The 24,238-nt window shown below is 51.0% G+C and overlaps 1 protein-coding gene across 3 annotated transcripts in view; it reads left to right on the top strand.

Annotated features, from left to right (window-relative positions):
- The first annotated feature begins 948 nt into the window (after positions 1 to 948).
- The window catches only part of LOC135901437 (2-amino-3-carboxymuconate-6-semialdehyde decarboxylase-like), a 94,825-nt gene continuing 71,535 nt past the window's right edge, over positions 949 to 24,238 (top strand). The window contains exon 1 of one of the 3 annotated variants that reach the window (XM_065431244.1): positions 949 to 2,113. In XM_065431244.1, coding sequence (XP_065287316.1) covers positions 2,030 to 2,113 — 84 coding nt within the window. In that variant the 5' untranslated portion in view covers positions 949 to 2,029. Of the gene's footprint in view, positions 2,114 to 10,832; positions 11,005 to 24,238 lie in introns of those variants that run through there. The other 2 variants (XM_065431241.1, XM_065431242.1) reach the window with 2 other exon arrangements.

Here is a 24,238-nt window from a genome sequence, read left to right as displayed (position 1 = left end):
TGGCGGACGCGGCGCATTGTCTTTGGTACACAATAGACTTAGTGACGCCGTTTGTCTAGAGGATGACGGTGGTTTTCCAAGAAAAGTTGACGCCGCTTTCGCAACAGGCTGGCAAAACTTGCACCTCAGCGGGCCGTTTTTAACAGCGCCTCCATGGCCCGGAAAATCTCGACTGTCCAGCGCTGACAACCGCTGGGCAGGAAGAGAATGGCAGGTGGCCAGGGACTGATGCCTTGGCTCGCAGCGACCACTTGTGTAATGAGTGTGGGGTCTCACGTGTGTTCTCGGGACAAAGAAACGATGACACAGCAGTGCAGACAATCAAAAGGGCATTTATTGCGCCTTTTATGCGCCAGTATATAGCCCGCCAAATTACTATCGGTAGAACATGCCGATGGGCGCGCGACAAATTGAGGAAGAATGACTCACCGCGACCGGATAGCGAGCGAATATGTTCGCCCGCGTGCTAGATACCAACCATCGGCGTACGCCAACAGTCGTGTACGGTCACACGAACGGTTGACGATCGTGTTCGTCCATTCCGGCGTCCTACGCCAAAGCCTGTCCCAGAACGGTACCGCGAAGCGGGTCGGCGCATACGCGAAACGTAGTTGCCGTGCCACTCGCCGACTCCAGGCCCAGGAGCAACAGACTACTTCCTTTTGCCCCTGCGTAGCCCCGCCGTTAGGTGGCGTTAGCAAGGCAACACTCGCGCCATCTCTCGTACATTTCTGCAACCACACGAACTGCCACCGGCGCCAAGCGACGCGGCGAAGCCGGGCTACAGGAGACGGGAGCCATGCGGGGAAAGCAATATCAGGGAATGCGTGAAAGTCGAGCGTCCCCACCAATGCAAAGTGGAAAGCTCGTTTCCGAACACCTGTGCTGTCGCGTCGTCAGTACGCGATGCTTCGGAGTCCGCCATCACAGTGTCGCGTTCACAGCTGCCGTGAGCCCACGTGCGCAGCACAATCCTTGCTTTCATCAGTGAAGTGTGCAGGTCGACCCGCAGTTCAGCATGCAGCCTTCCTGGTACGCCCAGTAGCAGTGCATCGATCGGCGGCGTCTGTGCAAGCTACAATCTCAGAGCAGGTTTATCTTGAGCCCAAGATTCGCAAGTATTCAAATTATTCATGCGAATTTTTTCCGGTGCCTGGAGAAGCTTCGCGGAGCGACTGAGGATGGAGCGTCAGTGTCGTCAGGATACGAAGCATATAAATCTTCGCAAGCGTCGGTCATTTTATTTCCAAAAAGTGTAGCAAAATAATTCCGAACCAGGAGGTCAACTGGAAAACTGTAGTTTCATATTCTGGTATTACTGGTGTCGTTCATAATATTCAGACTAACTAAATATCTATGGTCAATGCTTTATTAGAACCCTAGCGGTAGTGCAAGAAAATTGTTGTACAACGATATCTACGATTTTTTTTCTGCAAGCATTTACATGTATAGAGTTCGTTCGGATGGCATACTAATTTTTCGGTTTTCTATACTCACTGGTACTTGAAGTCCCACCTGATAAGGCTAGAAAATCGCAACGAACTTATTCCCACTTTCGCGTCATCGTGCCAGTACTAAGAAGGGACGGAAACTTGTGCACAAAATCACGAATCTCGGAAATCGGGTGAAAATGCGACGATACTTCATTAAAGATTTTCCCTCTGCCCTGGCTATCAGATAACCACCCGTCGCCCTTCAATTTCCTTCGAGGGCTCGTCTTTTCGTTTTACTACAGTGTCTCTGCCGCAATACACGAGAACGAGCAGGGGAAAGACAGAGCGGAAATGTGGAGCGCGTCGGACATGCCGTAAAGGCACGAGTACGAGCGGCCGACAGCCCACCCTCGCGCTATCAGCAGCCTTGTCTCTATAAACGGAGAAACAACGAGGTTTTTGCTTATCCGTCGCCCGCAAGCTGGCAGTGTGGCCCGGGTCTGCGGTGCAGACAAACGCCGTGTAGGGTTGGTACGGTCTAACGGAGAGCGGAACTGAAACTACAAAGCACGCGCACTGACTAGCAAGCCACCGCCATGAGTGCGCCGTCAACAACGTCGACACCAAAGATCGACCTGCATGCTCACGTGACTCCTGACCGGTGGCCCAACCTGAAAGAGGTGAGCGTCCCGCAAAACCGAATTCGCCTCTACGCGTGCAGATGTGTGTATGGGCGCGTCTGTGTGTGTGTTTTAGGAGTAGAGAGGTATTGTACCAATAATGGATTGCACGTTCATTAGTGACGCTTACGACCGGCAAATTTTATGAGGTAGGGGAGAAAAGATAGGCGTGAAGTTTCGAGAGAGCTTCAACTAATAAATCAAGGAAGTCTGCGGCGCACCGCTTGTTTATGTCGCATGTGCGTCGTACCTGGTCTGTTCGGCAGCTGGCGCGATGGGTAACTAGACAAGGTGACAGATATAAATATGCGCTGGGGCGACTGTATGGCGGGGTTCCGGCTAGCAGTCGCGAACGCCGTGCATTGCCTGGTGACCCTCGGCACCTCGGAAATCCTGTGAAATCGATGAGCCGCGTGAAATCGCCTGTATTGTGGCTTTTAGTTGTCTTGTTTCTAATCCTTAGGATAGATCGAAAATCGCAGGTTTTACTGTTCAGAAACTGCACACTGGGTTATGAGGTTGCCGTAGGGATGCATTTGGCCTCTATCGGAGTGCAATATCCACGGCTGCGACACGAACCCGCGACCTCACACTCAGCAGCAGTATGGCGTAGGCACCGAGCTACCACGAAGATTGCAGATCGCGCAAGTGCGTCTGACTATTTACGTCTTCGCATTCTGCGTCCCCTCAGAGATTTGTTATATTAGCTGTTTCTACGTCGCTTAATCAATTCCCGCAAGTAGCAACGTTGTGCTCTCCTTTCAGGAGAGAGGCACTTTCCTCTTTGACTTCCAGAGCAACTTCAATATATTCGGGAAAATCTTACTGAACATTTTAAACGCGCTCATTTTAGACGGCTACCCGAAGTTGCTCCACGCACTCGTGATTTGTGCATTCTGTAGCAATGAAAATATTGTGCCGTTATTTTGGAAGGATAATTCATAGGTCATACCGAAAGGCTGCATATATATTTCTAAAATTTACTCCAGGGATTAGGTCATGCCCTTTCGTCGAAATAACAGCGTTCGTGCTCTATTGTCGCCGACCTTTTTTACAATGCTAATTGTAGCATTGTAAAAATTGTAAGTTTGGCCAGCCATTGGGCTGCAACGACCATAAAGCTGGTGCGTAAAGAGATCAAATGAAAAAGGCAACCCCTATTCGCTGCACGACTGCACGGAGGGAACAGCAGTACGGCCAGTGCGACGCGTAGCACACGTGTTATGAATGGCACGCGCACTACGTTTTCCGGCCGTACGAGTACATGCTCAAGAGCAAAGAACAATTGCATTTCCAGCTGTGGCGCCTCTGTTCGCTGTGAGTCAGAACGCAGCAATGTGCCTTGCTGTCTGTCACACTGCAATGGAAGTGCGACGGCATGCGCTTCCTTGAGAGCAGTGCCGACAAAGCTTTATCGAAACGCTTACTTGTCCACGCAGCCTGACTTCATTTGGCTATGCTTACCTAACTCTTTCTAGACGAGTCAAATACGCTCGTGAGTCATGGAGGTTACCTTAAACCGCTGCATAAAAAATCGGCACAGTTAGAAGTTACTCTTCTATCGGCTAGCCGCATTTAATTGGCTACCCATCGCTGTAGCCTATAATCGCTGTAGCCTATAATAGCACAGTGGCTGTGGCGTTGCGTTGCTGAGCTCGAGGCCATGGGTTGGATCCCGACGGCGCCGGACACATTTCGATGGAAGCAAAATGTAGAAACGCCTATACCTAGATTTAGGCGAACATTATAGAATCTCAGGTGATGAAACCTATTTCGGAGTACCCCACTATGGTGTGTATAATAATCCGATCAAAGTATTTCCACATAAAACTGCTGAATATTTGGGTGCGAAAGCGTCAGATGACCCATTCAGCGAAAAAGCCGGCGCCTGTCCTCTGTAGGAACGATACTGCACCTGAACTACCATTGTCATTGGCTGTGACGCGAAGACGCGAGCGCGCCTCGACGGAGTTCGCATTGGCTGCGACGCCACCGCATGAGCTGCGCCACGATGGAGCAGAGCGGGTGAAAGCGAACGCTTGCTGCAGCATTTGTACGCCAAGTGCTGTGTGGGGACTGTGTAGACAGGACATCGCCGCGATGCCACGTCACCCTCGCTCTCGGCAGGAGCGCTCCTCGACGGAGCAGAGGCAGCACCTCGGCTAAGCGCCAGAGAGGGAACAATTATTTGCTCGGGCACTAGCGCGCCATGGTTCTTGAGTGAGGGAAGAGGGCATCGCCACGTCGCGTGCGTCGCCCTTTTTGTATAGCCGGGTCGCGAATTTCTAATTGCTAAGGGATACAGCGGGGCGTGGCACTTGCGGAGACGACGGACGTTTGCGCGCATGCGCGATTAAGAGCGGGTGCGAGAGAGGAAATGCGGGGACTTTAGCTCCTTGAATATACGACTCTGCCTAGGCACTACGGAGGAGTTTCTTAGCGCGTGTTGTATGCGTTTGTCCCTAGGCATGCCGGCAGAAGTCGCAGGGCGTGGTAGGGCTGAACTTAGCATCGCAAGTTGGCGGCTGGACGCAATTATATTGCCACCTGCTGTTTTGAGCCAGCGAACAGTCAGCATTGCGTGCCCAGCAAGACGGCGAAGACGACGACGAAGTCAAAGATCCCGCGCCAGCTGGAGAACCGCCTCTTAGGGTCTGGCATTTTTCGTGTCTGGCTGCTCGTACTGGTAATTACTCTTGCCTTAGTGCGTGACAAACTGGTGGAGGCGCGGGGTAATCTAATCTATGCACCAAACCCATCCGAGCAGCAGGAGCTCCAGCCCCGTACTGGTGGTTACGCCTGTACACCACGCCAGCAGAAGGATCCGTGGACAACCCCCTGAGTTCCGACTCCTGCCAGAGAAAATGGCAGCTCCGACCACCCCAATTGGTGTGGAAGGCACAACGCCGATTCATTGTACGCTACTCAATCCGCGAACGCCGAATCCCTTCCACGGCGCTATACATGAGGATCTTGAAGATTCGCTGGTGCACTATGACCGTGTTGCTGCGTTCAACAAGTGCGATGACGCAGAGAAACTGAAAAACGTATATTTCAGCCTTAACGACGGTGCACGTGTTTGGTACGAGAACCGTGCAGATGCCCTAAATTCATTGGCAGAATCCAAACACCGGATTCTTGAGACGTATGCGAACCCTGATCGCCGAGAGCGAGCTGAGCGTGATCTCCAGTCCCGTATACGAATGCCGAACGAAGGTGTCGCAATGTATGTCGAGGACATGAGGCGTCTCTTTCGACGAGCCTACCCCAGCATGTCGGAAGAAAAAAAAATGGCTGTGGCTTAGGTAAGGTTAAGCCCAGGATGCGAAGCATACTAGCCTTTATTTTAGTTGTTGAACCACTGTTTAGCCTGGTGAACTGCTGTTGCTTGGCTATATTTGGTTCGGCTAGACGAAGAAACAACTCATGCATTACTGCTTCGCCTTCAAGAGTGGAACGCGACAGCGTTCCCGTCGACCCGCCAAGGGGTGTAAGACAATGGGCTACAGGGCAGTGACTACGCGCCCCGCATTGGACGCGGTGAGCGTCGAGCAAAGCAGCGTTCGGCGCGGCAACGAAATGTGCGCCTGAGCAAGAGAAGCACGCCTTAGAAACAGCTCGTTTCTAAGGCAACACCGCATTCACTAGAGGCGCTTTTGTACCGCTTTGAAGCATCGTACTCGTGGCTCAGTGGTAGCGTCTCCGTCCCACACTCCGGAGACCCTGGTTCGATTCCCACCCAGCCCGTCTTGCAAGAGTTGAGCCAAAGCCACTTCTCCTCTGTCGTGACGTCACGGTGTCACGTGGTTTCAAGGCGACACCGCCGCGCCTGAGGAGCTGGGTTGAGCTCTCGTAATATGCTTCGCATAAAAGGTGCGGTACCTGATGCACGGAGTGCAAGAGCAGCTGTTCGGCGGTCTCGTGCGCAGTCCTCTGAAGACTGTGTCAGAATTTCTTTCCGGGGCCGTCACCATGGAACAGACGCTTCGGCAGTGGGCACCATCATACGAACGCCAAGTGAACGCTGCCTCACCTACAGACTACTTCGCAGCTCTCGGGGACCACGTCGATTTGTTTCGAGAGCTCATTCGTTCAGTAATCCGCGAAGAACTCCAGAAACTGTCGGTACACTCACAGCCGACGCTCAACTCTATGTCTAGCGTTCTCCGTGATGAAGTACCGGAAGCGCTAAGAGAACCAGTCTTTAACACAGAAGCTCGACCGCTAAGAACTGACAGCTCCCGCATGTCGTATGCGCAAGCTTTGAGGCAACCTGCCCCACCTCCCTCCCCGCTTCGCACCGCGTGCCCGGCCATGCTACAGCCCGCCCAAGCGGCCTCGTATTACCAGGACCGCCGACAGGCCCCAAGGAAATCAGACGTGTGGCGGGCACTTGATCGCCGTCCCCTTTGCTTTCACTGTGGCGAAGCTGGGCACATCTACCGACGGTGCCCCTATCGAGAGATCGGACTACCTGGATTTTCAGCAAACTCGCCGCGACCTAGGTTCGGCCAGCGTCCCCCTGAAATTGAAGAATACGTTGCTCAGCAGTGTGGATCCCCATCAACTCGACACCAGTCACGCTCCCCTTCACCGCGGCGGTTTTCTCCGACTCGCCGTACGTATTCGAGCGTGGTGCGGGGTCGGTCGCCCAGCCCGCACCGGGAAATCTAACTACAGCGGCCTTCGGGTGCGAGGCCGCTCAGCCTGGACATGCTCAAGGACCCCTACTGACGTGTACGCGGAACGACGATACATCGACGACGAGAGTACCTGCTGATTACAGAAGAAGAATTTCCTTGCACAGTCCTGTACTGATCGACGGTCGTGAATCGACTACATTAGTGGACACTGGAGCGGATTATTCTATAATCAGCGAAAAACGGGCCACCCTTGTGTAGAAAGTGACGACGCCTTGGAATCAAACGCCATTTCGTACAGCTGGCGGGCACATCGTCACACCACTCAGCATGTGCACGGCAAGAATACAGATTCGCAGCTCTACCTTCGTTGCCAGCTTGAGCATTCTCCCTCAGTCTTCTCGAGACTTAATCATCGGCATGGATTTTCTCTGGGAGCACGGAGCTATCATTGACATTCGACAACGCCTTGTCACTTTCTCGACAAAGAGCGCCACAGCGACGACCAACACCATCAACCCTCGAGCATCTCTTCGTGTCATCGACGACGCTGTCACGTTACCACCACGTGCAAGTGTCGTGGTTCCGGCGGCATGTGACAGACTATTACATTGTGAAGCGGTCGCAGAAAGCAATCACTCTCTCCTGCTTTTTCAAGGTGTTTGCGTAGCAGGAAGCCTTATTGATCTCCATGCTGGCCATTACGAGGTTATCGTCACGAACTTCAGCTACGAACACCGGCACCTTTTCCCCGATACTGTCATCACCTACGCCGACCTGATTGCCGATGTCACTGAGTGTTTTGTATCCGAGGCAATCGACGTTGCGAGGAGCACCTCGCAACGTCGACATTAGTCCAACGCTTCCTGAAGACAACAAACAACCCCTACGCGAGCTGTTGCTCGAGTTCCACTCTTGCTTTGCACGGTAGTCGAAGATATGTCAAACGTCGATTACGAAACACCGTATCATCACCTATGACGACGTGCCCCGATACGGCAACAGCCTTATCGTGTTTCCCCGACCGAACGACACGCGATTCAAACGCAGGTGCAGGAAATGCTTCACGACGGAGTAATACAGCCTTCATGCAGTCCCTGGTCGTCCCCAGTCGTTCTTGTTAAAAAGAAGGATGACACGCTTCGATTTTGTGTTGACTACTGGAAGCTAAACAACGTCACAAAGAAGGACGTGTACCCGTTGCCTCGCGTAGACGATTCTCTGGATAGGCTGAGCGCGAAGTATTTCTCCTCTATCGATCTTAAGAGTGGCTACTGGCAAATTGAAGTAGGTGAGCGGGACCGCGAGAAAACTGCGTTTGTGACTCCGGACGGCCGTTACGAATTTAGAGTACTCCCTTTCGGCCTCTGTTCGACGCCAGCCACAATCCAGTGAATGATGGATGCTGACCTAAAATGGAAAAGCTGCCTCGTCTATCATGATGATGTCGTTATCTTTTCGGAAACTTTTGACGAGCACCTTCGGCGTCTTTGGAATGTACTCGAAGCCATTCGATCGGCTGAACTTACACTCAAGCCAGAGAAATGCCATTTCGGTTACGAGGAACTGAACTTCCTTGGTCACGTCGTTAGCGCGGCATAAGTTCGGCCCGAACCCGAGAATACTGCTGCCGTAGCTGCTTTTCCCACTCCAACCGACAAGAATAGTGTACGACGGTTTTGCGCTCGTGTGCGTATTATCGACGCTTCATTGAAAGTTTTTTGAAGATTGCAGAGCCACTATTTTGCCTTACACGGGACGACGTGTCATTCCTCTGGACTGATGAAGAACAGACTGCCTTTACGGAGCTACAACGTCGATTGTCTTCTCCTCCCGTGCTCGGTCATCGGACAAAACACTGGCAGACATGCTCTCTGTGTACGTGGATGTGCAGCACAAAACGTGGGAAGAAATCCTGCCGTACGTAACGTTTGCGTACAACACTGTCACGCAGGAAACTGGACGCTTCACGCCGTTTCGCCTCGTTTATGGTCGAGATGTTCAAACAATGCCAGACGCCATGATTCCGTATGAAGACATCGATGAGCTCGACCAGTTAGCTCCTGACGTCGAAGAGTACATTCAGCGTGCCGAGGAAGCACGTCAACTGGCCCGTGTCCACATAAAACAGCAGCAGTGTACAGATGCAATAAGGTACAATCTTCACCATCGACAAGTTACCTATGAGCCTGGTGACCAAGTTTGGGTTTGGACCCCCATTAGACGGCGAGGCCTCAACGAGAAACTCCTGAGCAAGTACTTGGGACCATACACAGTACTATGGCGTGTAAGCGACGTGAACTATGAAGTGATTCCAGACGGAGACCTACCATCGCCCAAGCGCCATTTACCACACGCAGAGACTGTACATGTCGTCCGCCTCAAGCCGTATTTTACACGGTGGTGCTAAGTGTGCTGGTGAAACAACCTCTTGTTTTCTTGCTGTCGTCGCGTCGTCCTCCAAAGAATTGGGAAGCGTTTTTTCTTCTTTGTTCCCGACGACAGAACCCATTTTTTTTTTGCCTCGTGTGCATGCCCGTATGTGTCGTATGGCGTACCCCCCCCCCCTTTTTTTGTCTTACCTAATTTGCGCATTTTTCGTGTACGTCTTGTGTTTGAGCATCGAGTCGATGTTTCATAGGGAGGGGGAATAATGCCACCTAGTGTTTTGAGCCAACGAACAGTCAGCATTGCATGCCCAGCAAGACGGCAAAGAAGACGACGAAGTCAAAGATCCCGCGCCAGCTCGAGAACCGTCGCTTAGGGTATGGCATTTTTCATGTCTGGCTGCTCGTACTGTTATTTACTCTTGCATTAGCTCGTGACAATATTTACTCAATCGTCTTTTAAAGCGAAAGCTTTACTGGCCGCGAACTTGCGATTTCGCCGTGGCGGTGCTCCGAGGAGGCACATGACGTCAGAACGCGCGCCTCGCCGCGGATATTTCTCTCTCTTGTTCCCTAGTCACTACTGCGCATACACCCCTAGTAGCACCGAGCCATAGGTGTGCTGCCACTGTGCAGCGCCGCGCCTTTCCGCCGCCATCGTTTGGTATGAAGTCACACCGAGTTCCTCGTCGTCGCGCTCGCCTCCGCTCGCTTTGCCAGCTGCGTCGCATGCCTGATAACATGTCGGAGGATTGAAAGCGAAAGCTCGCGTGCATCGCAACCACAGTTGAGGCAGCAGAATGGTCGGCGACAATTCTGATAAGCAGGAGGAGGCCTGGAATCTACATCGGAACGAGATGACGAGGAAACGAATCACCGAGGAAACAGACGAACAGCGCGCCGAACGACTCGCTAAACGCCGCAACATAGCTAGACAACCAGACTAACCTGGACTGGCAATCGAGATTAACCAAGGCTAACCATGCTATGCCTTAGCTTTCGCTACGTATATCCTGGCATAGCCGAGCTAAGCCACTGACAATTTTTTTTTATTAACGAAAACATTGTGTCATTATTTCGCATTATTTGCGGCGCCTCCAGGACACTAAAGCGTCAACGGGGACATCAAAGCTAGAACCCGGAATGTTCCGTGTGTAGGGGCTCGCAGAGGCCTGCGCGTGCCAGGGGAGTATAAGATCGGCTGACCGCTATCGCGGACAGCCAATTTTTTATGCGAGCACCCCCTCGCACGCTTCGGCCTCCGCTGCCCGAACCCACAGGACGCCCTGCTTTCAGCTTTGCTCCCCCCGCTACCGCTTCGGTGCCCTGGAGATCCTGCGCCGCCTGCTTTAATACTCAGGTGCTCTCCTGAGGCCTCCGTTTGCCGGTTACATGTGCCCTACCGAAGCAGTGCTCGCAAAAAATGCAATCCCGCGACTTATACAACACCAGTCAGAATATTCCCCCTTCAAACACAGCGATCACGAAGTGGGGCCTCCGTCCCAACTGCCTCACTGCGCGGGCAGCCAGCGGCGGAGCGCAAACGAACTGGACCGCACTCCGCAGTGCCGGCACGCCTAGGGACAAATGCACGCTACTCGCGCAAAGCAACTTCTCCACCGTTGTGCCTAGGCTGACTCACATATTCAAGTAGCAAGAGCGTTGACTAACATCGAATGGTCTCCCGCCGGTCTCCTTTCGTGCACTATCGAAGTGCTAGGCCTCCAGCGCTGCAGCCAGTGCTGTTGTTAGACGCTTGGTAGAGGACATGGATGGTTACTGTTTTTTCCTGCCCACCAACAACCGACTTGTCTGCTGCGTCACGCCATCATGTCGCACCCGCGTATAAATGGAACTCCGTCCGGTGAGTTCCGCGCTTGGTATCGCTCTGAATGCTGCGTTATTCGGGTAAAACTGTGGCATTTCCTTCTTGTTTTACAAAGATGGCTGTATGTGGCTAAGCTTCCATGCATTTTTGTTTTCCGTGAACAAAAATGATCATCATCAATGGCTCATACCCCCGTAAGCATTCATGCTCCCGTAAGCAAACAAAAATGAAATGGTTCATAGCCCTGTAAGGCAAAGGCTACAAGCATTTAGCAAAGTGAAGCGAACAGTGCTTAAACTCTTTCTAACCACGCATACATCATACAGAAGCGCATGTCGAAAATTGTCATCAATGGCTCATAGCGCCGTGAGCAATGGCTCATACTCCATTAAGCAAGGAAAAATGCAATGACTCGTAATCCCGTAAGGTTCATCGCTACTCACTTTGCGTGAATTAGCTGCGATGACACTACCCATGTTATCCTTGCCCGTGATTTCAATGTGGATGTGTCGCTACCGGAAATGGAGCGGTTTACGCGTTCCGTGTTGCAGACATGTCCCTTGCGATCCCACACCGATCCGGCCCAACCAACCACCCCCCGGCGTAAGTGAATCGATTTTGACGTTGTCAAAGAATGTGATTGTAGTTGCGAGTGAAATAATTACCATGATCGAGACAATAAATGAGTTTGCGTGCCTTTTGTCACGATGACCATCCATCAAGAAAACAAATAAGTTCGTACCTTTGTTCAAAATTATGTGCCACCTCTGTGTCGTGTGCTAAACAGGTTCGCTCGTCAGCCACTTTCAGAGTGGTATGGCTCATGTTTTCTTCATTGAAATCACCATTTCTATTTATTCAGTGCTTTTTGCTATGACAGATTTCAAACATCTACTGCAATTTGCCTTGTGGAACGCTTGTGTCCAACCTATTTAGTGGACTACTTTTAGCTCACGGGCTTGTGTTTATTGCCAGACAGCAGAACACGACAATCCTGGATTTTGGCCCTGCAGAATTTATATACCTCACCTGGAAAAATATAGCAGAAGGGCACAGCGAATAATTTGTAAACGAATTGAAGGCAAAATCCGTCCTTTCCAAACAGAAGTACACATTTACAGCTCATCCTGTATGTTATGCCTCGGGATTCCTTTAGAGAACCACCGAATTAGAGAGGAACGGGGTAATTGATCTACCGCTATTATCAGCGTAAATTACCCGAGTTTCGGAGTTTGCGCTCCTTAACATTCATAAATAGAGGAACCCCAGCACACCCCACTGCACAGCACAGCACAGCACACCCCAATGAAACGTGCTTCCTCTGCACGTTTCAGCTGACTCCAACATAGGTCGCACCCCCCCCCCCCCCCTATCTCCCTGTGTGCGTTCTCGCATCGCACACTTCGCAAAACCAGGCTAACAAACACTTGCGTAAACGCAGCGCTCGTAGAAGACTTACACGATTCGCTAGCAGTTCACCAGTCGCGCTGGCTATCCGATCCCTTTTACAACGTCGCAGTGCAAGCATCTGGCTCGGCATTATAGCTGGGAAAACCCGTGCACGTAGCTCTTCGTCAAACCGCCGGAATGGTCCGCGGCCTACGCTGTAAAGATAACGAACATAGCCTAGACGCTTTCGAGGTTGTCTCGAGCGAACAAGCACAGGATGGCAAAAAGCACCTGAAGTGCCTAGCATTTAAATGTGAGCTCGCGTTCCCATGCGCAAAAGTAATAAGATGGAGGCACTATTTCGTTATTCATCAAAACCAGCCCCACATGCGACACATGCAGCCTTATTCACAGGTCTCCCAAGGTAACTACGCACAGATGGCTATATCTACGTCGCTGAGGTTTCCAATGTCTGGGGGCCAGCATAAAGACTTTCACAACGGTTCCTGCCGCCGCTGGAATGTGTACGCGCTTGCTTCGTCCATTTTCTTTCCAACCCCACATTCTTTCAACCCGCACAGAGTAGCCAATCAGACGGCTGGCTAACCTCCCCAACTATCCACACCTCCTTTATTAATTCGAAGCATTCTTTGGCTCACTCTTGGCACTTAGTGGTAGGTCGGTTCCTGTCTCTCATGTCGTAAAAAAAAAATTAAACATTATGTGGCCGTTGAGGTAATCGAACCAGTGTCGCGGAGGGCAGCAGCCTAATGTTCTAACCAGTACGCCATGATTTCTTTTTCTTTCATGGTATTTAATGCAGGAAACGCACCGCTTGGGTTGCCGTCAATCTTCACAAAAAAACACTAAAATGGTGATAAGGATAAGCACCTTACAAATACAGATTACGGATATAGACGACATTCGATTTGGTTGTATAGATCTCTTAGATGGACGATCATGTGAATAAAATGAATTGGTTATGAAATTATAGGTTCGACATTTCCATCCAACATGCGTGTTTTCGCAGATTATACATTCCAATGAGTAGAAACATGTCAAAGGGTACATCTCCACAACTGGTTCAGAATTTAAATAGAAGTCTTTGCGAAGAGTGCGATGAAGCACATCCCAAAATAAAATAGCATCCCTGCAGCCTGTAAAACAGCGTTCAATTGTTTCAGCTACCTCAAACAATCGACGAATAATAGATGTCACGAAATATTATGTTGAACGCAGCCAGGTCCTGACAGGCAGGGTTTCAGAAGGCGAATTAAAAAAAAACGTTTTTGTAGAATGCCTACAGTCATTTTACGCAGACGAACTAGTACATCCTGTCCTGGCAGGCCAAGGTATATTGCGCTGTAAAGCGGTGGTAGGAACAACATCGATATTAAATCTCTGCAAAGGATTTTTCGTGATAGTATAATTTTTCATTTGAGAACCTCACCGTTAGAAAACCAACCGAGAATACGCTTCACGCATAAACCCTCAAACGCATGGTCGCAAATAAATATCTGGTGAAACCACTAGGTTAGGTAAAGCATTCCTCAGGTTGACCTGTAAGAAATCGCGATCTATAGGGTGCGAACTGTCACAAAAAAAGCAGGAGATACACATACTGGCGTACACATACATATGTACTAAGCCCAGCCTGCTTGCACAAACCGGCATGAAATTAGCAAAACTTGCTTCTGGGCTAGTTGGTGCACCAGTTATCTCGTCTCACAGATTCATAACGCGAAGACAATATAACAGTCGCAAATACGCAGTCAGAAATTTGAATGTACCATCTAGCACAGTGGAGCACTTATGATGCATAGTATATACAAAAGTTCTGTTGCCAAGAACGTGTTGCATGGCTCAGCATTACCGAAAATTGAATGGTTGTCCGGCACAATGGAGTCAACGTAGCGTTCTTGGGCTGGAACTCTCTCTGTCTAATATTATGCACTTGTCGGCGTTTAATGGACCACCAAGGTATTCTGGGGGCACCTCAGATCACTCTATTCCAGCGATAGGAGTAGACGTAGACCACCATGACTCACACCACAGACGTGAAGATTTTGAATCATTCATCTGAAAGCCTGAAACAATACGAAATCGCTCCACGGTACCTACGATTAGTTCGATGCTTGGTTTGTCTTCGCAAAAAAGGCACTATCGTCTGCATACGCTAGTACCTTAACCTCATGCCATAGCACGCTGTAGCCATGAATGCTATCTACGGAGAATTGACAAGAAATTTATTGCAGTGTCCTGAGGAACATTGTCCGCCTCCCCAATCAAATTCTGAAGTACAGTGGCTTGAAGTACGCAGAAAACAAGAGAGGCGACATAGGACCGCTTTGTATGCATGCTTCTCGCGTTCCAAACACAGCCAGCTCTATGTAATACTAGGAGCGTGCACCCTATGCAATTTTGTCGTCTTGTTCCCTTGCGACAGCTCGCGCTTTGAGGCGCAGTGTTAGACTGCACTGTCAGCGGCACTTGTCCACTCTTCCAAGTAATTTTCTCGTAGCAGCGTACTCTGTATGCAGAACCTGCGCGACGTTGTACAGACTTCATGATTGCCGAAGTTAGCCAAGTTTTAACATTTCTCCGAAGAAGTGCAAAGGCGATCATCATTTTAAGATACACCGCATAAAATAGCCATATCTAGGTACGATTGTACGACGCGTAATCACTGATGACGTCCCGATTCATATTTCTCTCGCTTAGGTTCGTCCGCTACCAAATTAAAACCAATCTCCATGTCGTACGCACGCGTCGACCGGCCGGCGTATAAATCGTGCCATTGGCGTCGTACGATCGCCCATGACGTGGTTGTCATCGGGTCGCTGTCGTCACACACACGTATGCTCGCGATCTACACACAGGAGTACTCAATTTGCAGGAACACTTTGATTAATCTGACATTGTTTTGCGAAAATTTGACTAATACTCGACAACCAGTTACCTGCTAAATGATTCGCATACCATAGATTCTCACAGTGCGCGGTATCTGCACATTGCTTTTCTCTCTCATTCATCAAGTGTTCCGGGAATGAACTTCATTCACACCTAAGCGGACGAATTTTCGCCGTTTTTTTTAGTGCGGGGCACAAAACATGTAAGGAACATCGATGAAGAAATTAGGACGAGAACTAGTTCACTTTAAATAAACAAGCATGGGCACAAGCTTAAGCATGGTGGAAAAAGCTGACGATGCCAATCCCGCTGGTCAACCACCAGGCGGGAAATTATTGGGTGATCGAATCCTAAAGCTTAACGGCTCGAATCAGCCCCAGGACTATGAATGATACTGCTACAAGCGTGTGGTATTAGATTGTTTGAACGAGGCGCGTGGGCGCCATCACTCGAGAAAAGAGAAGGAAGAACCAACTGGGCTCGCACCGTGCGTCTGACCGGTCAGCGCTGCAACCGCTGTTGTAAATATAACCTGTAAATAGTTACTCGTCTTACTGACTCGTCCTCCGCGTAAAATTATGGTGGAGGTGGAACATTCCCTGTCCTCGCCACGGAGCATCGCAGCGGCCGCACCGGCGCCACCTACACCTGCAGCGCCAACCACAACGTACGTTACGGTTCCTAGTCTCCATGATCCTGGGACATTCTCCACCCAAAATGACGCTGACGTCGATGATTGGCTCAGCATGTATGAGCACGTTAGCCAAAGCCACCACTGGGACCCTACCATAATGCTTGCTAAGGTTATCTTTTACCTGGACGGGACACCACGTGTCTGGTTTCGCACCCATGAGATCGAGCTCTCCAGCTGGGACATTCTCAAAAAGCGGCTTCGCGAACTCTTTGTCAACCCGTGATGTCACCAACTGACTGCGCGAAAAGAGCTTGCCACCCGTGTCCAGTCGTCGACCGAATCATATGTCTCCTACATAAAGGAAGTGCTTGCGCTTTGCCGGAAAGTCGACGAGCACATGACCGAGGTTGACAAGGTGGGTCATATCCTAAAAGGCATCGTGGATGACGCCTTCAGTTTGCTTGTCTATAACGAAGTTTCTACCATCGATGCCATCGTAAAAGAATGCCACCGCTTCGAGGTAGCCAAAAACCGCCGCGTCGTCCCACATTTTTCCCGGCTCCCTAGCACCCCTGCCACATCCTCTTGCTCCGCTCTTACCGCCACACGACCATTTCAAGAGAACGTCACACGTATCGTTCGCCGTGAGATTGAAGTGGTGAGTTCTGCCCCCCTTCATCCGACCCCTTGACGGTGCCTTTGACAAAGCGGCCCCCACTATTTCCGTTATTCAAGCAGTTGTGCAGCAAGAAACTGCAAACCTTGGCATCCCTACAGCCTGTTCTGTCTCCTGACCTGATTCGGGACCCATTGCTATGCCCACAACATGCAATGACCAGTATTTCGCTCCCAGGCCACGCAATCCCGCTGAATGCCGAACCCCAGATGACAAACCGATCTGCTTCCGCTGCCACCACGTTGGTCATGTATCCCGTCACTGCCGCACCACCTGGATACCGCCGTATCCAGGTGGTGCGGCGGTATTCCCTGCTCCTCGCCCATACGCCGACGCTCGCCGTTATTCACCTCGCCGTCTAGACCCTACTTCTGATGCCCCTGACAGCCGCTCCTCCGTGCGATCGCCGTCGCCTCAACTCCGTCGCTCCCCGTCACCCTAACCTCGCCGCTTTTCCTCGCCAAACCGACAGACTGAAAACTAGACCACGCAGCTCTTGGAGGTAGTGCTGCATCACGTTCTTCCTGTCCAAATCCTCCGTTGACGTACCTCACCAACACGAACCTAATTGAAGTAGACGTAGATAGTGTTCCGTTCACGGCATTAATTGATACTGGAGCCCAAGTGTCCATAATGAGCGCTAACCTATGTCGTCGCCTCAAAAAAGTTCTTACGCCTGCCATCACTCGAGCCCTACGCGTCACCAACGGCGCCACTGTTGCCTTCAGGATTATGTGCACTTCTCGCATAGGAATCGCTGGCCGCCAAGTTCCAGTCCTGTTCACCGTGCTGACCAGTTGCCCTCCTGACCTAATCTGCAGGCTCGACTTTCTGACGACGCATTCTACCCTCATCGACTGTTCTACCGGTACGCTATGCCTCGAGCTTCCTCTTCTTTCAGACGTTCGCCCCGAACACCCGAACACCCTCTGCACTACAGCGTTTGTTCGCTTACCTCCAAAAGCCCCCATCTTCATCGAACTGGCCTCAACGCCACCGCGCCTCATGGTGACTATGTCGTCGTACCTATTCGTGATGTCCTCCTGGCGTGCGACATCTCTGTGGCACACTCCGTCGTAACCCTTGCCGCTAATCGGATGTGTCTCCCCGTTATCAATTTGGGCTTGACGAAGCAAGTGTTACCTGAAGGCATAGCGGTGACCACGCTCAGGTTAGTGACAGACGATCACGTCACTGCTTTTGCAGCCGACGCTCTCCAGATCCTCCTGATTACCCGCAGGATGTCTTGAACCTCGACGGCCCGTTACGTCCCATGGTCGCTCCGGACCTCGCACCTGAGCACGCAGCCACCCTATATTGCCATTTGCTTTCCTACCACGACATATTTCACACTGACAATCAACCACTTGGTCAGACGTCCCTTGTTAAACATCGGATAAACACTGATGATGCGTTCCCATTCACCGCCGACCGTATCGCGTGTCCACGGCAGAGGGGCAAATAATTCAGCAGGAAGTCAACAAGATGCTCGCCAGAGGCATTGTTGAGCCGTCGTCGAGTCCTTGGGCGTCACCGGTCGTGCTCGTCAAAAAAAAAAAGATTACCGCCGTAGATTACCGTAGATTACCGCCACCTAAATCAAATTACTGAAAAGGTCCTTTACCCTTTAACACGAATCGACGACGCCCTTCCTTGTCTTCGGGGTGCCAAATACTTTTCGTCCATCGACCTTCGATCTGGTTATTGGCAGATTTCCAGCGATGAACAAGACCAAGAAAAGGCCGCTTTCGTCACTCCAGATGGCCTCTACCAATTCAAGATTATGCCGTTCGGTTTATGCAGTGCCCCCGCGACGTTCGAACGGATGATCGACTATCTGCTTCAAGGTTTCAAATGGTCAACTTGCCTTTGTTACCTTAACGACGTCCTTGCGTTTTCTCCTACATTTGAGACGCACCCTGAGCGCGTCGCAGCTATCCTAGACGTCTTCCGCAAGGCTGGGCTCCAATTAAACTCATCGAAGTGCCACTTTGGGTGCTGACACATTACAGCGCTAGACCATCTCGTCGATGCTTCCTAAGTACAACCCGATCCGGGGAATGTTCGAGCAGTAACGGCTTTTCCTATACCTCAGTCTGTCAAAGGCGTCCGGAGTTTTGAGGGGCTCTGTTCCTATTTCCGACGGTTCGTGAAAGATTTCGCAGCATTCGCTCCACCACTCACTGAACTTCTCAAGAAAGACGTGCCTTTCACATGGGATTACCCTCAGGCTGCCGCATTTTCACGCCTTATCAGGATTCTCACCAATCCACCGGTCTGGGCCCAATTTAACCCGTCTGCAGCTACAGAAGTCCGCACCGATACCAGTGGTTATGGGATCGGCGCCGTCTTATCGCAACGCCAACACAGACACGACCACGTTATAGCCTACGCTAGCCGGCTCATGATAACTGCAGAGCACTACTATTCGATCACCGAGCGCGAATGTCTTGCTCTCGTCTGGCCGATTTCAAAGTTCCGCCCATATTTATATGGCAAGCCCTTCTCAGCAATCACAGACCATCATGCGCTCTGTTGGCTTTCGTCGCTCAAGGATCCTACTGGCCGGCTCGGTCGTTGGGCCCTCCGACTACAAGAATATCCCTTCAAAGTGACTGACAAGTCGGGACGCCAACACCAGGACGCAGATTGCCACTCTCGCTACCCAGTCAGAGACGCGACGTCTACGTCTGGTACTGACACCGGCCCCTGTGTCCTCTCTGTTTTTACGTTGCTCCACGTCGCCGACGAGCAGCGCCATGACCCGTCCTTGCGTATCATCAGTGACCGCCTGGATTCGTCACCTGCCGACAGTTCCCTTCGCCTATCCACACTTCAAGCTCGCGTACTCTACCGCCACAACCTTCACCCCGACGGCCCTGTATTAACGCGATAGCGTTAAGGAGCTCGTGTCGCAGAAAAGCCGGTGTCGTCGGCGTCGGGTGTCGGCGTCGGCGGCGTTGACCGTGAGCGATAAATCACGGCAGGCGCTTCATAAATAAAAAGCAACTTCCAAGATTGGCCCGGTGGGAATCGAACCCAGGTCTCCGGAGTGTGAGACGGAGACGCTACCACTCAGCCACGAGTTCGATGCTTCCAAGCGGTGCAAACGCGCCTCTAGTGAATGCGGTGTTGCCTTCGAAACGAGCCGTGGAAAGTTATACTGCGGTGTATATCGGTAATTATGAACATGTAACGTACAGAAGTCACAATTACACGAGTTGCGAAGTGCGTTTCCGCTGCATTTCTTCTGCGCTTTCCGCACACGCAGAGCCATCTTGCGGCAAACACAGAAGACCCCCTCCTCTCAATGTACGGCGCTGCCCCGACAGGAGGCGCGCCGCGCGCGCATTGGGACCGCTGCCAGGCGCGTCGCGGGACTCCCTCTCCCCTGACGACGCTTCGCCGTGCTTCCGGTTTAGATTACTATCTATCTCTCTGCCCGTGCCGATCACGACGTTTGGCTGGCGTAGATCGTTTCCCCTCCGAGACACCGAGTTCTTTGGTTCGTTTCGTTCGCTCAGGCGCACGTTTCGTTGCCGCGCCGAACGCTGCGTTGCTCGACGCTCACCGCGTGATAGGTGGGCGCTAAGTCCGATGCGGGGCGCATCGTAAGTGATTGCTGTGCCGTAGCGCATTGTCTTATACCCCTTGGCGGGTCGACGGGAACGCTGTCGCGTCCCACTCTTGAAGGCGAAGCTTAAGCGTCCTCCAATTTTTACTCCTTGTGATCCCTAAACAGCTTCGCTCGGCTCTTCTGCACGAACTTCACGACCTCCCCACTGCCGGTCACCTGGGTGTGTCATGTACCTACGATAGGAACCACCGACGCTTCCTTTAACCAGGGCTTGCTAGCGCCGTTCGAAGCTATGTAGCTGCGCGTGAGAAATGTGAGCGACGCAAGACACCATCGACGCTCCTGCTGGGTACCTTCAACCACTCGACATTCCCGCGGAACCGTTCTTTCGGGTTGGTTTGGACTTACTTGGCCTTTTCCTCTTTCTACCTCTGGGAACAGGTGGATCGCTGTGGCCACGAATTACGCCAGGCGCTACGCCATCACCCGAGCGCTTCCTACAAGCTGTGCCGCAGATGTCGCCAATTTCGTCGACGCGAAGTGATTTTATTGCGCGGAGCTCCATGACAACTTTTCTCAAACCATGGCCGGATATTCCTATCAAAAGTTATCGCCGACATCCTGAAGTCCTGTGCCACGAGGCACAAGCTATCCACGTCATATCATCCGCAAACAAATGGCCTCACGGAGCGTCTCAATCGCACTCTCACAGACATGCTCGCGAAATCGTCTCTTCATACCACATTGGCTGGGACCTCGCTCTACCGTTTGTCACATTTGCTCATAATTACTCGCGCCACGACACCGCCGGTTATTCCCCATTTTTTCTTCTGTTCGGCCGAGAACCAGCACTGACCCTCGATAAAACCCTCCTTGTTCACGCAGCACCGACCAGTGCACATGCACTTGACGCCATCGCTCGCTGTGCCCACGCAAGAGGAATTGCCCGTGACCGCCTTCCGAAATCGCAAGAGAGTCAAAGGCGTTTGTACGACCTGCGACACTGAGGCATGCACTTCCCGCCTGGTTCTTTGGTGCTTCTATGGCCTCCGTCGGGCCAGGTCGGCCTGTCAGAAAAACTGCTGTCTCGTTACACAGGCCCATACCGAGTGCTTCGTGCCGTGACTCTCGTCACCTACAAGATCGCCCCCGACGCCCCATCTGCTTCCCAGTCCAGTGCTATCCTGCACGTTACATGACTGAAGCGGTGTCACCCTCCCAGTGATGACATTTAGACGCTCCGGGACGTCGCTTCTGCCGCCGGGGGATTATGCTACACGCGTGAAGTATTTGATTGTTTCAACGAGGCGCGTAGACGCCATCACTTGAGAAAAGAGGATGAAGAACTAACTGGACTCGCACTGGGAATCTAACCGGTCAGGGCTCCAGCCGCTGTTGTAAATATAACCTGTAAATAGTTGCTCACCCTACTGTCTCGTCCTTCGCGTAACAATACTTTAGAGGAGAGTTCTAGATTGATTTTTGACGGCCTGCGGTTATTTCACGTGCACCTAAATCTAGTCCCACGGGTAGCACTGCTCAAGCGGCCTGGAGCTTGACCAGGCCGATCAGAGGAGAGCGCCCGCGCAGAGACGAGCCGACATATAATGGAAACGAAGCGTTAAAGTTACGTTACATCTTTATGAAACGAGTCCTTAGCTTGACAAGCTGTTCGTAAAGAAGAGCAGATAACAGCGCTCTTTGTTTGCTTTCCAGGAACACTCTGGCTCGAAAGCGGGAGAGAATCGCTGACTGCAGCAATCTCGATCACGGCGCGCATGTCGAATAACTCGCCTCTCACCCCCGCACGCAGTGTGAACAGACGGGGAGGATGTTTCGTAATGGGACACAAACGCACACACAGAAACGGCGACACGCGTGGTCACATCTGTTCATGTTCCTAGCGCGCTGGAAAGACTGGACTTTCGGAGTTTTTAACCGTGCAAATTGTCGCCGTCGGTCGAGCAATAGCAGAAATAAATTGGCGTCGTTATTGACCGCGTGACATGAATGCCTTTCACAGAGACAGTACACGACGGGTTTTGCATTCCGTCCCCGTCGGAATGACAAAGATCGCAACCGAGGCTTCAGGCTGGAGTCCGCCATGAATCGGGTATTCAATACGAGGAATATTTCAGCATTTCGCTGCCGCTGTATGAACGGCAAATTGCCCTTCGTGAATCCACTTTACCAATTTCAGCTCATTTGATAAATAGCGGCACCCGCTTACAAAATCTGTGCATGGTTAATCCGGCAAGTTGCGCCGTCGTATTGCTATCGTAAATTCACTGCTTTATATTGCATGTTCCATTCTTGTACAAAACAATGTGCGTCGCTGTAAACAGTTTACCTCTGTATAATACTGGCCATGCTAAATTTTTTTACTGCATAGTAGCCGATGACCATGAGCTATATAACGCTGTTTTTTAGGGATTTTTTATAAATGCTTTGTGCGATAACCCCTGTGTCGCAGAAGTGTCGCAGAAGCTAACACTTTATCTAGATAAAAAACATAAGCTTAGTTATCCCCACCTGTTCAGTCCGTGCAATGGGTCCCCATATGTGTTAACTCGGAGATTCGGAACCAACTACTTCAACGACCACGAGCTAGCATTGTGGGACGTTCAGATAATTAGCACCTATATACAGAGACATTCTAATACTGAATCGATCATTCTGCATCATACGCCATGTTAGCTTTTGCTTTGATGACACGTGTGGGAATTCCTGACACGTGTGGAAATTGCTGACACATGCAGCTACCCACCTCCCGCCCCTTTCTTGAAGACATAGTAAAAAATGACAAGCCCGACTTATTCCCGAAGTTCAGGTTTGTGCATGTACTAGTGTGCCTCCGTGCGTGTGTTTGTGAGAGGAGGGGCAAGAAGGGAGCACGATAACAGCTGATCTTTTCTAAGGTGCATGTCGATGCCAATGCGCGTAAGAACGAAAATATGAGAGATAAGGTTCGGTTAACCTGGTCAAACAGCAAAATGGCCATTCGGCCACTCTCCTGTTTCGGCAATAGGTCATTGGCGATTGGAGGCTGTATATATAAAGTGATGACCGAGTCCAAAAGCTCCAAATAGGGGTAAAATAACTGTGTAAAATTAAAGAAAATCAATTTATTGCTAGCTTTTTAGGGTCGGTAGCCATTAATGAGCCATTAGCTGGAAGACCTTACAAGAGCACGGAAAAAGCTGCGCGACTTCGCCAAGGCCAATATCAGAGAAAACGAGCGTTATTCTGTAAGATTTGATAAGCTTCACATAAGAAATTTTGTTTACCGGTATGATTCGGCAACAGATAGCGTGAAAAAACTTTCTTCTAGGCACTCGCCCCCAGAGAATTGACAATCTACCCCAAAGAAAGTCAACGATAACAAAACCAAGTGAATCTCCTTGGTCTTGGCAAACTTCCGCAGCATACATAACAAAGTAGACGCACTCAAAGCTATAGCACATACCTGCTCAGCTGATATCATCGTGGGTACGGGAACGTGGCTAACCGAAGACGTTGCATCTCACGACATCGCGCTTCCACCATCGTTCGTTTTATTTAGGAAAGATAGGGCTGATTCTCGACGAGGAGGAGGAGTGCTCATTGCGATTAACAAAGACTTCCATGCATCTCTTACCCCTATCGACTCTCCCTGAGAAATAGTCTGGGTTTCTGCTCAACTTGGTCATAAGTTCTGCATTATTGGCGCCTGTTATAGGCCACCAAGTAGCCAACCTGAATTCATTGAACTGTTAAATGACGCTATCGAGCAGATCCTTGTTAGGCACCCGAATTGCCTCCTATTTTTAGCTGGCGACTTTAATTTTCCCGCGATTAACTGGACGACGCTAACTGTTGGCTCCGACAATAACCGACAGGAGAACATTAACTTTCTTCATTTACTTCAATATCACCAGCTCACCCAAATTGTTCACGAGCCCACTCGCGGTAAACACATCCTGGACCTCATCCTAACAACCCATCCTAAGCTCTCAGACATTCACGTCTTGGAAGAAATAAGTGACCACAAAGTTGTGCACTGTTCTCTTCTACTCCCACGGACCGACAAAACAAAAAACACGAA

The sequence above is a fragment of the Dermacentor albipictus genome, chromosome 1 (genome assembly GCF_038994185.2).
Source record: "Dermacentor albipictus isolate Rhodes 1998 colony chromosome 1, USDA_Dalb.pri_finalv2, whole genome shotgun sequence".
NCBI lineage: Eukaryota > Metazoa > Arthropoda > Arachnida > Ixodida > Ixodidae > Dermacentor > Dermacentor albipictus.
The sequence above is the reverse complement of the archived record's forward strand: the minus strand, read 5'-3'. Positions and strand labels throughout refer to the sequence as shown.